The sequence below is a fragment of the Lissotriton vulgaris genome, chromosome 4_1 (assembly GCF_964263255.1).
Source record: "Lissotriton vulgaris chromosome 4_1, aLisVul1.2, whole genome shotgun sequence".
NCBI lineage: Eukaryota > Metazoa > Chordata > Amphibia > Caudata > Salamandridae > Lissotriton > Lissotriton vulgaris.
Window position 1 is genome coordinate 967,023,013 of NC_141691.1, and position 15,801 is coordinate 967,038,813.

Below are 15,801 nucleotides of genomic sequence, written 5' to 3' on the forward strand. Positions count from 1 at the left end.
TTTATTGAACTAAAGCAGTTTTAATGAAGTGAATTGTTAACATCGATGTTCTCTTTACACATTTTTTGCTTTTGTGTTTTTTCTGACCTTCAGGTGTATTTGCCCAGCTGTGCTGTGGTGAAGACTGTACGTTTTGAGAATATGCATGAATGAAATTGTCTCCGAATTTGTAGCGATAAGAATTGGAAAGGCATTTTTCATCCTTAAGAAAAATAATGGAGAATCACTGTGTTACACTCATATGACCGAAAACTTAAGGTGGCCTAACACAGCCTTGCAAGTTTATTTTATGCTGTTCGACTAATGTTTTAGGGATGGAGCAAAGAAAAGAGATTGAAGTAGAGATGCAAGAGGTCTCAGCAAAGGTAAAAAAAAATGATGTATCCGAAGAGAAAACACAGTGCTTCAGTTGCATTATTTGTGGCAAGAGTTTCCCTTTTCAAAGCTCACTGTCGCAGCACATGAGAAAGCACACTGGAGACAAGCCGTACAAATGTCCCTACTGTGACCACCGAGCTTCTCAGAAGGGCAGTTTAAAGCTACACCTTCGCACTCACAGAACAGGCACATTAAGTCATGGGCATGATGTGGAGATGGGCGATGCCCATCTCGGAGAAATTGGGGCTTCTGAGGGCCTTGATGGTTGCACTAGCCCCACAAAGAGTTCATCTGCCTGTAACAAAATACTAAATGGGTCAATGCAGCTGGAGAATGGCAAGTTCTTGTTGAGAAGTATCAAAAAAGAGGGGGTAAGTGGGGCTTCTCTGGGATCTGATGACAAGTTTACCACCTACGTATGCAACTTCTGTAAGAGTAAGTTTGACAAAAAAAAGAACCTGGAACTGCATATCCTGCAAGTGCATAAACCCTATAAATGCAGGCTGTGCAATTATATGACCTTACGAGAGGAGACCTTATTGAACCACATTGAGAAGGAACATATTACAACCCCAAATTCAGCATCTGGTGAAATGTGCAAGCAAAATGGCAAGAGCGAGCCAACCGTAGGGGAGTATCCTTGTGAGGTTTGTGGTCAGGCCTTTAGTCAGTCCTGGTTTCTTAAAGCCCACATGAAGAAGCACGGGGGGTCATTTGATCATGGCTGCCATATTTGTGGCAGAAGGTTTAAAGAGCCATGGTTTCTAAAAAACCATATGAAATCTCATGGTCCAAAGATGGGAACTAAAAACAAACCAAAAACTGACTCTGATCCTGTTGCTACAATCAACGATGTAGTTCAGGAAGAAACTATCATGACAGGTTTGTCCCTTTATGAAGTTTGTATGAAGTGTGGCAACTTTTTTACAAATTTGGACAGTCTGAAAGCACACAACCTAGTTCACTGCAAAATTGAAGAGAGCAGATCAGAAGGCAAAGATGAGGAGGGCAGCGAAGGGCTTCAGGGTGAAAATGATGAATGTTTAGATCCATCTTCTACCCAACACCTTTTTCTAGAGTGCCTAAATTTGAGACCACGCATGGAAGCTGACAACCTTACGGATGGACAGAGCGGAAAGAGAGTACCTGAGCTGGATCCAGTCAATAGCTACCAAGCCTGGCAATTGGCCACCAAAGGAAAAGTAGCAGAACCAGCAGAATATGTTAAGTACGGGGGATGGGATGAAACACTTGCAGATGCGGATGTGACCTACGACAAAGACAAAGGAGAATACATTCTGGTCACACAAGAGAAGCGCAAGAGGGAGCAAGACTTGCAAAGCTCCAGCAACCCAAAGAAGCGCACCTGCTCTAGTGGCAGCCGCACAGAGAAAAGCAGCAATGCCCAAATGGGGGAAACTTTTGTGGACTCCCCTGATGACCTTGAATTCCGTCCCCCCTCCCGACAGAGCAGACGATCTTCCACACAGAACAAATCCACTGAGTGTTTTGAGTGTGGGAAGGTCTTTCGGACGTATCACCAGATGGTTCTTCATTCTCGAGTGCACAGAAAGGACATGCGAAGCCATAGCGAGAGTGGATCGGTGACCCAGCGTGACCGATATGAATCTGCGAGTGAAGGAGACTCTGGTTCTGCTAGCAGACCCAGTACGCCTGGCTCAGGCTCAGCGCATGAAGATTTGTTGATGTCTGGAATGTGTGAGGATGGCGCGGATGATAGCTTTGAAGAGGAGGCACCTCTGCTAATATCAGGTAAGACCAAAAGACTTTATTTCCTTTCCACTTATCATTTTCTTTAAAAAAGTGTTTATTTTCCTTCTGCACTTTCCTTAATCTCTCGATAAGCCATATATTACTGATGCGATCTATTAATTCATAGCTGTTTATGTTCCACTTTTCTTGGTTTTCACCCAATAATTGATACATGGAGCGTGCAATTGCTGGATTACTGTGCTTTCTCAAAGTTGGGTTGCCTTGCCCAGTCCTGTTTCGATATTGGTAGGTGAGTCTACTAGAGAAGCAGCTGAGTCTGTACCATGACTAATGTTAACTGCCTGCGTTTGCACTTTCCTGAACAGCAAATAAAAATAATAATTATAAGTAGATCCATGCGTTACATTTAGTCTTATAAATGTATACTTTTTTGCAAGTGGCAGGCAAAATTCCAGTTGTATGTGTCCATACGGAGTTCACAGACATCGAACAGCGAACCTCTCGAATCAATAGTACTAACTACCGATATATTGACAAGATAAGCATACATAGGGAAAATGTAGATTTTACTACTCTTACCTACAAATCAACTTGCCCTGATGATGTTATTTGCTGAAACTGTGGAGTCAATATAAACTTTGATATTTTAGTAGAATGCCAAAATGATACATCTACATATTTTTCTAGAACTTCGAGTAGTCTTATTGGTGTGGAAGCATTCGCAAATTCCTCCAATGTTCTGGGATGAAAGCAGGGTGGGCTGTAATATATAAACAAAAAGTTGAGCTGCCTACTCTGCCACTTGAAATAACATCACTCGTAGAATGGATTTCATTGACAACTAGATAACATGGACTCGACCCCTGCTGCAGTCTCTTTAGTTTCAGAACACCACTGGAGACTACGAAAAGTCATTTTTTCCCGAAACAATCCACCATTCTGTATATATATCAATTAAATTAACTAATATAATCAGACCTTTAATCTACATTATAAAATGAGCAATTAAGAAATATTTTTTGTTTTTCCAAATTACTCTTTCACCAACAGTGCATGGGTGGGTGGAGAAGGGGCTTGGAGAACTCTAACTCGTCAATTACTAGTCCACACTCCGTGCAAAAGGGTGATGCCACAAATCAAACAAATGTTTTTGCACATCATTGTTTAGTAGATCGCAAAGATTTAATCAACCACTTATTTCTCGTAATGTATTAATCCTGGCTCTTGGATGGCCTTACAATTCTATCATATAGCACCAAAATGAATCACAGGCATGTTTCTGCCCTCAAAGGCCGACCTGTTTCGTTTATCATGGCGTGTTTCGCTCATGTTGTCACACGAATAGCTTTTGAAGCCTTTCATATATTGTATTTACAATATCTTCGCCGTCTTCCATCTGCCCGCTTCCCAAGGTTTTTAGGATCGTTTTATTCACAGCGACATGTATCCGGTCTCAGCCCGCAGCAGCAGCTTCCAATCTGTTGCTTATGTTTTATTTTTGTTTATACTCATTGCGGGGCAGGTGATGCTCCCATGTAACCACCAACAGGTAGGAGTCGAGGAGCAGAATATCCCTTTTGCGTGCAATGGCAGCAGACCAAGGGTGAATAGATATACATTCGGTGTTGCAGCGCCATCTCCCAAGATGATTGCGAGCCGCAGGATTGGCTGATTATCCACCAGTGAATTAATCACGACGAGGAAACTCGTTTAATCCAGGTACCAAAATAGTCCTGATTCCCAGTAAGCAGCAAGCGCAGGCTAAGAATCCAATTAGGGTAAATAAAGGCAGGCCACAGAAACATGTTTACCACCAGAGTAACAGTTTGCATAATCAATTGTAAAATGCAAAATTGCCATTACACAGTAGAGTAAACACAGAAAATGGTATTGCGAATCAGCGCAAAAGGTGTCTTGGGAAAAAGAGCGCTCCTGGCTAATGCGTGCACCTTAAACTTTGATTGTTGTCTAGCAGATGTCTGTCTTGTTCTTATGTTTGGAATCCCACAGTGGGTGCTTCCTGGAAAATTGCACAGCCCTCGGTTAGAGCTACTGTGTAAACCGGCTGAAGCAGTGCTCTGGTTTCTCTTCCACACGTCATTGGGACGCTCGACTGTGATTTATTCCAAAAATGTTACTTACCCAATGTGTCTTTCGTCAACAGTGCATTAGGCCACACCCTGGAACACCTTGATATTTTTAGAGATCTTGAAGTGCTCGAATCCTCCACTTGCTCAAGTGTGTAGTAGTCATGCTGTATTTTAGGGAATAATTTGTGCATGGTTAGGTGAAAAGTGCTTGCTAAGGCAAATGTCACTGGAGCACTTTAACATCAGAGAAAAAAAAAATAACACGAAAGAAACACAGGAACAGAAAAGAGGCCGTTTGTGAATTTCAAGGGTTATGAATAAGAGGCTTTAAAGCCAACACTGACACAAAAAAGAGGGAATCGCCCATTTGCATGAACTGCACACCAGCTCTCGGGCGGTGTGAATGGTGCCACCGCTGCCACTGCACCGGGTGCTGACTTGGGAGGGGCGTCATGTTTTCAAGTTTATTATGGTTTTAACCCCTTGGCCGCGGCGCTGGGGGGGGGGGGGGGGGGAGGGGGGTGGCGCCGTGCCGCTATGCTTCTGACGGAACCACTCCGTCACGAGCCACGGGCGCGCTTTGCTTATGACGGTGTGGTTCTGTCACGGCCCCGCAATGGAAGGAAAAATTCCTAGGCAGTTACATAATACAAATCACATCAATAAGTTTTCAACACGACTAAAGGGAAAACTAGAACTCAGTGTAAAGGAGGAGCAATTGTTTAAAACGTGTGGAAATTCACTTTATTCATGTTTATATAAAAATGGGCAAAAAAAGACAAATTGATACATTATAAGACAGATACAATATGTACATTGTTTAGTGAGGCAGATAAACAATTAGATTTAAACAATGAAAAACACAAACATGTGATAGATAAACATCTAATTCTGACAAACATTTATACACAAAAGCTAATATAACGTGGCGGTGTGATGAGAGTTCTCAACGCGCGTTTCGGCACCTGGGGTGCCTTTATCAGGAGTGCCACTAGTGATTTTCAATGGTGAGGTTATGTATGAAGCAGATATGCTTCCTAAAAGAAAAGCCAGTGCGGTATCCAAGACACTGGACCTGGGTTTCGTATTCAAGTAGTTAAATAATGCTGGGCACAAACATTAGATACTTAAGGTGAGCCTGTTTGAACAGCCAATACCATGGAGCTGCGCAGATGAAGTAGCCTCCGGGAAAGCATCTCAAGGGTAAGCTTCTTGATATTTAGAATGGAAACAATTTGCGATTGAGCCGAAGACAGCGCTCTGAATTGAACCCGGTTGTATTTTGAAGCAGGCGACCAAGATTACCAAATGCCTGGCTATATATCTATAGAGGGAGCAGCCAAAAGATTTACCACCGGACACTTTCCTTAACCCCTTCGGTGCTCATCTTAGCTCGTCATGAGGCACAGTGCTCGTGTGCTCATGACGAGCTCAGCTCGTCATGACCACACCCATTTCCATTATGGTCCAGCACAGCAGGGTAATAATTCAAGCAGCCAAGGTGTTAATGCAGATTTGCCGGTGCATAAAAACGTATTTGTAACTGGGAGTTCAAGCGGCCTGTTCACTTGCTCAAGCTGAGAGTTTGTGGGTACATGATATTCTCGGCTCCGCCCACTCACTAATTCTCCCGCACAGGCAGGGAATCAGTGCCGCGTGGGCGGACCGGCGGCGGCGGGACGAATCACTCCGTCATGAGCACAGCGCGCCCGTGGCTCGTGACGGGAGTGGTTCCGTCACTAGCACGGAAGGAGTTAAAGCACCTGCTGCTGCATCCTTGGCCTCCAACAATTTCCCAGCAACAAAATAAAATGTCAAGCTAACTCCTGTGATTAATGTTCTTTATGGATAAAGTAGCGCAGAGGGTTAATATGCCTGCTACAAAGACCAGGTGCCATGCAGATCACAAAGTGCATATAATGTAAATAGGTCAGTGGGTTCCTGCTTTTATAAGAGACATCCTTTTGTTACTTGCAGTTTATAAGTTGAAATCCTAATATATAACCACAAGCTGATAACCTTCATCAAAGAACTGCATGTACACTGTAAAGTATAGATTATTAATAAAGAGAACCTCCAACTATGGTGTTCCTTTTTAAATTCTGAGTTTGTGCTTCTCTAGACAAAGCCCTCTTATACTATACTGCTTACCAGTATGGATGGCATATCACTCCAACACCTTGTAGTCCTCTGGCTTATGTAACATTTCCTATACACTGATTTACAAACGCATGATTGATTGTCTCTATGTAATGTGTGTGTGATGCAAAGTGCTCTGACACTCTACACTGGTATGAGTGGTGCTTTAAAATGTATTAGATGTATCTGAGAGGGAGTGGTTAATGAGACTTGAGGGGCATTGTTAAAGGGTGATGGTGAGGGATTCCCTGGTGGAGGTGGTCATTGGGATGCATCAGCAAACATTGTCGCAACCAGCGCTAAAGCTGGCCCTGTGTATTAATCTCTGTTATTGATTTTGTTTCACAGAATACAGTATCTCCAAAGTGTCGTGATGGTGTTCTGTGTGTGGATCAGGGCTACAAATAATTGGAAGGTGGTCGATAAGAGTATAGAGTTCCAGGTCGCAGCAGCCGCGTGCTGGCTACCATGGTCTGACCGGCTTAGAATAATGTGAACAGGTGCCACAGATCAAACTGAACATGTTTTGAATCGGCCCTCAATCTTTCAGGATTTGGCATAAGCCCTAGTGAACCAACAGTGCTTAATCTGAGACGGTGGTTTCCGGTGAAGGCCACTGGCACTCATTTTTTGTGACTAGTGCTTATTTTTTCTCATAAGACGTTTATCAAGAGCAAGAGAGAGAAAAGTCCACAAAGCTGAAAAACAGAGGAAGAGAAAGATGGAAAAATAGTCTCAGAGAGAAAAATCAGGGCCCTACGAGAGTGAGATAAAGGGGCAGGAAATGTTTATTAATGGACTAAAGTCCATTGGATGGATTCAGGACGATGTGTGCCAGTGTTTAATTGCACCTGCCATGGGCTTCTGAGCAGAGCTTTGGACACCCGCACTCATTATTTTGCTAATTGGCACGTGAATCAGAACTTGAAAAACAAAATAAATAATGAGTATAAGAAATTGTTGTCTGGCCTCTCACAGTTAAAAACGTTATGTATTGGTTGAATGAGTGATTACTTTAACATTTTTGTTTACCGCACACTACATATACGTGCCGCTTGGAGCTAGGAATCCGTGTTGCCAGGCAAGAACAGATTTATTCAGATGGACACGAGGCATCCTAGGACGGGTCTCATGTCAACGGTGCTTAAATAGCCAAGATTTGCAGAGAGCTCTAAATTTGACATATCGGTTGTCTTGCCTACGTTTATTGGGCCAGGCAATCTGGGTGAACCCCACTGACCAGTTAATTGTACCCTAGTCGAGTCTGCATATCTGAGATGGTGCCAGAGTGAGGTGCAGGCCTTCTGTTCTGCAGTAGTAATTAACAGCCTCTTTCATTCTTTCTAGAAGCTTCTATGACCACCTAAATGCCGTAATAATGCCCTGGGCAAAAGTGGTTTGAATGTGGATTTGATGAAAAGGTGAATTGAAGCATTTTTGTTCAATTGCAGGTTGACACCAAATAGTTCAGCCACAAAGAAACTGAGCAGGAGTTATCCTCGGTTAGGAATAAGAAATGCATAAAATAGTCAACAGACTGATAAATTGAAACTGTGTTATTCACGGTATATTGTTTGCCCAGTGGTCTAGTGTCACACGCTGTGTATTTGTTGTATGTTCTGCTTTTTGTATTCCATGCTGTATAAGGAAAAATTAGAACTTGCCATTCGTGCAGAGAACTCACTGTGCTTTCACGGTATTTAATTTAAATACGCATGTTGGCAGTTTTCTAAGTCTGTCCTAAAACAACTGACATTTGGGCTTTGCAAAAGCTAAAAAAGTTCCCTGTAAATGGTAAAACGCTATGCAAATAATGTGTTTTTCAGCCATTCTTTATGAGCATATTGTTCCTTGTGTTAAGGAGATGTTGAGGGCTTCATGCATTTTCATTGGTACATCATGCAACTTGAACTTTCCTCAAAACTTCAGGTGGATGGATGTTGTGTCTTTATTTCTAGTCATTCACACCTTTTTTTGTATACGACTCACTGGTGCATTCTGATAAGGTTCACTCAAAGGTGTGCTTTGTCCAAAAAATCGACCTATTTTGCAAAACTGTAGCTCTTCGAAACACCTTTCCATGCACATTTGATGATTGTTCTTGATCCAGAAGGACATAGGTGTCCATATTTACCAGGCAGAGATGAACACAGTCAGTCTGTGGGTAGATTTCATTACAGCTTCATTTTCTACCATTTTGTTGCTGGCCTAAAATATCTCTCCTCTATTGTGCTTAACCTCTTCTGTGTGTCAGACGTCCCCCGGCCGCCTGACGTCACGGTCGGCGTGTGTGGAGGACGGCCGGGCCGACTGAACGGCAAACGCCTCAATTTCCTCAGCTTCGCGGGGGAATTAAAGCCGCAGCGGAGAGGTTAAATGTCACCACAAATGTGAATCCAGAAGGGGGAGTGATGGACTCTAGCAGTTTGTAGAAGAACAATGGTCAGGGTCATACTGGCCCACGGGTACTCTTTGGTTGTGAATGGCCAAAAAAGAAACAAAACACTGAGTTTAAGAAGGCATTTGTAAACTAATGGGAAACTTTCAGTGATAAAGCAGTATTAGTTATAACTCTCCATGCAAGTATCCCTAGATTCAAGGCGGTACGTGAGTACGGGATAGACAAAAGTACTTTATTGAATGACTACCTTGGCATGCCCATTTAGGGCACTGTGATCTGCCGTTCAGAGGAGAGCTCATTCCTTTCAGAGGAGATCACTGGTCAAATATCGACATGCATTGTTTGGCCCCAGGAACTAGGTGTATTGCATTCTGCACCCATGAAATCGGTTCCCTTCCTACTTTTTGGGCAGGACACTGGTACATGAATGTCCATTGAGGTTATTCACCTTAAGAATGATGCCATATGAACAAAGCCAAGCCAGACTAGTGGTCCAAAGCCCAGTGCACCCCAGCGATGGCCTTTGGCTCATTCTCTTCATAGCGTCGTATAGCGCGCACAAGCTGCTGGCACTTGCGAGGCAGGTAAGGCATTGCATCCTTGATCGTGTCCAGATTAGATTATGGAAACGTGCGTTATCTGGGTGCTAGTAGGAAAGTGTTTCGCAAGCTGCAAGTGGTCCAGAAATCTGCGGCCAGACTGCTTTGCCAACTCTCCAGAATGACTTCCGCTACAGGCTCACTCCGTGAACTACATTGGCTGAGAATAGACAATTGCGCAAAATTGAAAGCTCTCTGCTACATGCATAGGATAAACATGGGCTCTGCTCCCCACTATTTAGGTGCTTTGGTGCACCACTATCGCCCCTCACGCCTACTACGATCCTCTAATCAGTTAAAATTCCAAGTTCCCAGGATCAAACGAGCTAGAATGGGTGGGCGCTCTTTTGCCTATCTCGCTCCCTCCCTGTGGAACTCATTTCCATTTAATTTAAGAAACAAAACAAGTTCCCTTAATTTCCGCAAAGATATAAAAACTTGGCTTTTTAATCAGAAGAGCTGTGGCCCTTGCTTCCTTGAACTGCGTGTCTGTAGGCGCCGGGAAACCTCTGGGGAGCTGTGCGCCATATATACATTTAATAATAATAATACATGCCTCCGCGTCCTGACGACTGTATGTCTGTGAATGCTCACCAGTGACCGCACAGCAACCCGTCCCTCTTCTATCCCTCCACTATCCTTTTCTATCCAAATAACAGACTAACATTTCTTTTGCTCAAATTAATTTCATATTTCACTATATTAATTCACCACTGATCCTTTTTGGGTTCTGGAATAGTGTGCTACTCGCCAAAAAAGAGCTTTGATGCCTCGTCTGGGGTAGTAAGCGTATATAGATTCACTTACAGTTACAATTACAAAAGTGACAAGAGTATGTGTACCCCACATTTTTGTTCACATTTTTTCGATGGCGATGAAAAATCCAGCAGTTAATTGTGAAAAGTAAAGAAACCAGTGCAAGGGTCCACCGCTTTCTGCCACCACGGGCTCTGCCTCTTTCTGATTGTAATGTTGTACAGAAAGTAGGGTTATCATTAATAGAAATCTGTTGGACCAAACCATCCATCTTACATGTGTAGTTGAACTGTTGAAGGGAGTTATGAATAGCATGCCCTTAAAGGCCAGAAGTCACAGTTTCTAAGCATGGACAGGTGACATGACCCGACATGCTGTATCGCTCACGTTATCTAAAATACAGATTCTGACAGGAGAAAATTTATAAAACTCTGGTCTCTGAGTTCTATTAGTCGTTACAAAAACATATCCTACTGCGGACCTCCTTACGTGTTGCATGGTTCTCGTGCGGTGGTAAATCAGGTTGTGAAATTTACTTTACTGTGTGGTACCATCGCTGTTGTACTGCAGAATTCGGAGTTAAACCACATGGAATGAGGGAATTACCAGGCAGAACAGGCTTTACCAGTCATAAAAACACAAAATTCCCTATTAATTGAGGTTTTTATTGCATAAATGTACTGCCGGCTGTTAGCTGCTAGTAAATATATGCAGGGCTCTGTGTGGGCTGGGATGGGCGGGGTGTGGGAGCACAGAGGGAAAGGACAGATATGGTCTGGCAACAGTGCTTAATTTGAGCCACTGGTTTCCGGTGCTCAGCAGCGGCACGTAATCATCAACACCAGCGCTTTTCATGAGCACCAGTTAAGGACACACTCATTTATAGTAGGCACCGAGAGATTACGTGATTTGCCCAGAATAACTGGATGTGAAGCTGACACCAGGACTCAAATCTGTTTCCCCAGCGCTGAAGTCACAGCTCTCACCATTATGCCACATCCTCTCCATACTATCAAGTTTGGTTCTTTTTTAGGTGCGCTAAGACGAGAAATGGGTTGGGGCAGGCTGTCTCTTGACAAGAGCCCCGGCTCTTATTTTTGGTACAAATTAACCACTGTCTGGCGAGTGGGACATTGACTGTTTCTCCGACTAAAAAAAAAAATCAAGGAATGAGGCTTGACTTCTGCTGCTGCATCCAGAGTATTGTTCGATTTTATCAGATGGATTACTGCTTGGTAACATCGGGTCCAGTGTCCCAACTCCCAGGATAACTGGATGCAGCAATACCAGTCCAATCATGATCAGATGGAGTGGAATTCCATACAGTAGCTCCACTTCGCCCGACTCATAAGGCGGGCCTCTGTGAGTAAAGTGGCTTTGAGCCAACCAGCAGAGGAATGGGGTAACATGGTGTATTTATCCAAAACGTGACTTTTAGATGAACGCGTAGAATAAGGGAGCATCGCAGCCAGATCTGCTTACTTCTTTTTTCCTTACACCATGTCAAAACTCCACATTAAAAAGATCTGACGATAAAAGAATACACCACAGTATTACTAAAGGGAAAAAACGAAGAAACAGACAGTTAAAAAAAATTCTATAATATGTTTTCATTTAGAAATAACAACGTTTAATGGTCTAATACAGGAGAGAACAGAACCGCAATTTTTTTGATTGTAAAGCAGACCCACATTTTATTTCCGTATTTACTCCCGCCATAGTTAATTTCAATTAGAAAATTATTTGATCAGAGTGTAAAAAATAAAAGCTATGTAAGAGAGGTACACCTGTGTGAAACTTTTGGTATTCTAAGTAACGCGTGAAATAAAAAATGCTGCAAAATATAAAACAATTCTGGGTGCTGTCACCGAGCGTTGTGGGCAAACGCTTGACTAGTTAGGCTGTATTACGATGACTGAAAGGCTGCGCCGAATCCTCTGAACAGCAGTGTGGACTGGTCTACCCACCCTCGTAAAAACGTCAGGGCTAACGGCGTTTTGTGCTTTGGTAATCCCTTATTTTTCTGTGCTTCATTTTCCAGTAATTGTTTAGGCCGGGGCCAAAGTACAGCTTTCCTTCCCAGTCCCCGTCGATGAACAATCGCCCTCGTGCTGGCGGCCTCGTACTTCATTGGCATAGTTTTAGGCTCTTTTTGTGCTTGTGGTTGTTAAAACTACGTTATATGTTGATTACACCGAGCATGAACCAAGCTCGTGGATTTAAAAGTCATAAAATGTGTCAATCCCATTTTTTTAAAAACTCGAAATACAAAAGGTAAACCACAAAGCGCACTTATCTGGCGCCCTTTCGCCTACCTACTCGATGGCAGTGGTTGTCAGAAAATGGCTCTCTATCCTGAAAAGAATGCCCGGGGGAGGGGATAGATGGGGTGGATACCTGTTCTGCTGTAGTTTCCACGAGAACAGGCTCGTGAAAGCCTGGAGTGAGACCCAGTTCAGCTTTGGTAGCCAAGCCTTGCATGCAAACCCTAAAAGTTGCAAATTAACTATTTATACACTGGCGAGCACCCTGCACAACATATTTTGTAGACCGTTAGTATTTAGAAGTCTTTCTGCTTGTCTGAATATATACCAGTTACATACATATAGGGTAGGTGAATGGCCCCATGTCAGTGGGAAGTCACTTTTCCGTTCCTGGAATTTGCTTTTATTGTAATTGTAATTGCAGTTATATAGCACTTACTACCCCTGACGAGGCGTTGAAGCGCTTTTTCGGCAAGTGGCATGCTACTACGGAACGCATAAAGAATTAGTGGTGAATTAGTATAGTGAAATATAAAAGTAGGTTGAGTGGTGAATATGTTAGTCAGTTAATTGCATAGAGAAGGATAGTGGAGGGATAAAAGAGGGAAGAAGGTTTGCATTTATATAGCGCTTGCTACCCCTGAAGAGGTGTTGAAGTGCTTTTTTGGCGAGTACCACACTACTTCGGAACCCAGCACGCTGCTCCGGAACCCATAAAGGATTAGTGGTGCACTAGTATATTGAAATATGAAATTAATTTGCGTGTTAGACATGTTAGTCTGTTATTTGGATTGAAAGATTTAGATTTTTTTGTTTTTTTTTGTTTTGTTTTGAAGCTCATGCCAGTAGGAGGAGGCTTGGGATGAATAAAAGGGAAGTGGAGGGGGACGAGTCAGAGGGAAGGGGTTAGAAAGGATTGTTTTGGGGGATCAGAATAGTAAAAGGGGTATGATATGATGCAAGGAGGGGTAGAGTAGGTAAGAGTCTAGAAAGGGTTATATGGGGATCATATTAGTGGTATAGGGTTTGGTATGAATGAGAGAGTGGAGGTAGAGGATATATAGATAGAGGTATGGGTGAGAAATAGGGTAACTGCCATTTGCACTTTCTTATTTCTATATAAAAATGATGCCATGAGCACATGTAATAATTTGACAGAGTCTCCTTGTTTCCTTTCTGATAATGTTGTATACATATCCTCTCTAATTGCCTCCAAATAAGACCAGTTGGGATATCATATGTTTGTACCATATTCTCTACCCCAATCCCAACACGGTTGATGGGTTTTTGCTCCTGTGGTTTATACATGTATATACAGAAGCAGACCCTGGCGAGAGGAGGCTGTCTAGATACATGGACACGTGTTACTTTTCCAACTATCAGGGCAGCCATTGTGAGAAGAGCCCTCCCCACTGGTGTTCCACCGAGAGTTTAACCAGACTTGCACAAGGGCAGAGTATAAGGGAGGGTGAGCTGGGCTCCTGTGCTCGGGGGATGAAATTACATCCTTACAATACCCCTGCAGGCTAGGCTTTCATTTAAAGCTGGATCGGCCCGTTTTTTAGGCCCCTGGCTGTGAACATCTTGCGTGTGTCCATTCAGTCTAACCTGCAGATTTAGAGTAAGTACAGAAGTGATTCCTAAACACAGAACTCGTTTTGTGCTTACCTACCATTTGCCAACTTCATAGTTCCGGTTCTCGGATTATAGTGTGAACTAAATAGGGAGTTCAATGGCAGTCTCTAAACAAAAATCCAGATTTAGTATTTAAGGTTGAATGTTACCACCTTCACATATATGTCGAACATGCTCTTCTCATGCTGTACATCCGGCCATGGAAATCTAGAAAATATAAAGTGCATTCTAATTTGATGTATTCAGGCGTTCTGTAACTGTAAAACCCACTCTTATTTAAGCACTAAAAGTAAATAAATTTCCAGATCTGGTCATAACAGTAAATAAATAATAAGGAATAAAATTGTTTTTATTGTATTTTTATTGTAATCACAGTCATTGTTAAATCAGTATTCATTTACTTCTTTTCCTAATTTTGTTTGTATTATTATGGTTATTAACCAGAAAGTAAACTTAGATGTTTTTTTCCTAGTGGGGTCTCGGTCTCTCTCTCTCTCTCTCTCTCTCTCTCTCTCTCTCTCTCCTCTCTCTCTCTCTCTCTCTCTCTCTCTCTCTCTCTCTCTCCTTCTCTCTCTCCTTCTCTCTCTCCTCTCTCTCTCTCTCTCTCTCTCCCCCCCCCTACCCCTCCCTCATCGAGAGACTACCTGACCACAACTATTACATTTAGCCAATATAAAGTCTACATAACTGACTGTGGCTACCTAAGGATCTGTACAATGAACCATTCGGGGACCTGCCTGCACAGTGTTGAAAGCTGCTAGCTAATTCCTACCCTGGACCATTACACCAGTGGTTGGTTACTCGAGCCTTGGGGCAGACCAGTATTAGCTGGATGCGAGTTTAAACCCTGGGGTTCAACCCATGTGTCCTGAAAACCCCCAAAAATAGTAAGCCATGCGGTGTTATGCCCCTGTCACCCTTAATCCTCCCAAATAAGATGTCTTCAACTCCACATGTTTTCCACTGCTGGTAGCAGCAGATCCACATCTTGACAGGGACTTTACACGTGAGAGATGTTTGGGGTGGGACCTGTGACCCAATTAAGGTCTGCATGTTGCTGGTCGCTATCTCACTTGTTAGTCTCTGGTTCCTGCTCCAGGAAGAGTTGGACTGCTACAGAGATTACCTACACAGCCAACAGAGAGATGAATGCACTGCTTTTGAGCTTTGCAACCTCTTGCTCACAACAATAGATATGTTCCTAGAGACTAGACAGATGGTTAGGTGCATCATCTTACCTGTGGGCATTCAGAATTGACTCATCATCAATAACTTTATTCGGCATTTAATTAACATCATAAAAGTACAACATTAATAATTCGATTCATAAAATGTGCTGACCTTTCATCCAGTAATACCATAAAACAGAAGAAAATCACAGTCAGCAACACAATGATTCACATAGTTCATAAAAACAGTTTGGGAGCAAAACAATTTTCCCTCCCCTCAATTCCTTAACAGTCGTCATATTTCAATACTGGACCTCAATCTAACGGAAGTTCTTAAAACATTAGTAACATACAATAAGGTCAGGGGATCTTTTGCTACTTTTAAAAAGGCCAGCGCGTCTCTTGCGGATCTACAATTAGCTTTCTTTAATAAAATTCCTCTTAAAAAACGGCGCCTGGGCATTAAATAAAATGGGCATAATATTACAAAATGAAGGGAATCCTGCGGAGATCGTTGATCGCAGCCGCAGGGTCCCTTTGATTCGACTGACTCAGTGAACCCTGAGGGGTTTGATAGCACATGGTAAATCATGTCAAGTCTAAAACGTGTTATTAAAAACCTATCATGTGGGTAAT

At 42.8% G+C, this 15,801-nt stretch overlaps 1 protein-coding gene across 5 annotated transcripts in view; it reads left to right on the forward strand.

Annotated features, from left to right (window-relative positions):
- ZNF516 (zinc finger protein 516) overlaps positions 1-15,801 on the forward strand; it is a 324,879-nt gene that overhangs the window by 209,494 nt on the left and 99,584 nt on the right. For all 5 annotated transcript variants that reach the window (XM_086965230.1, XM_086965231.1, XM_086965229.1 and 2 more), the window contains exon 3: positions 94-2,151. In XM_086965230.1, coding sequence (XP_086821356.1) covers positions 315-2,151 — 1,837 coding nt within the window. In that variant the 5' untranslated portion in view covers positions 94-314. The remainder of the gene's footprint in view (positions 1-93; positions 2,152-15,801) is intronic.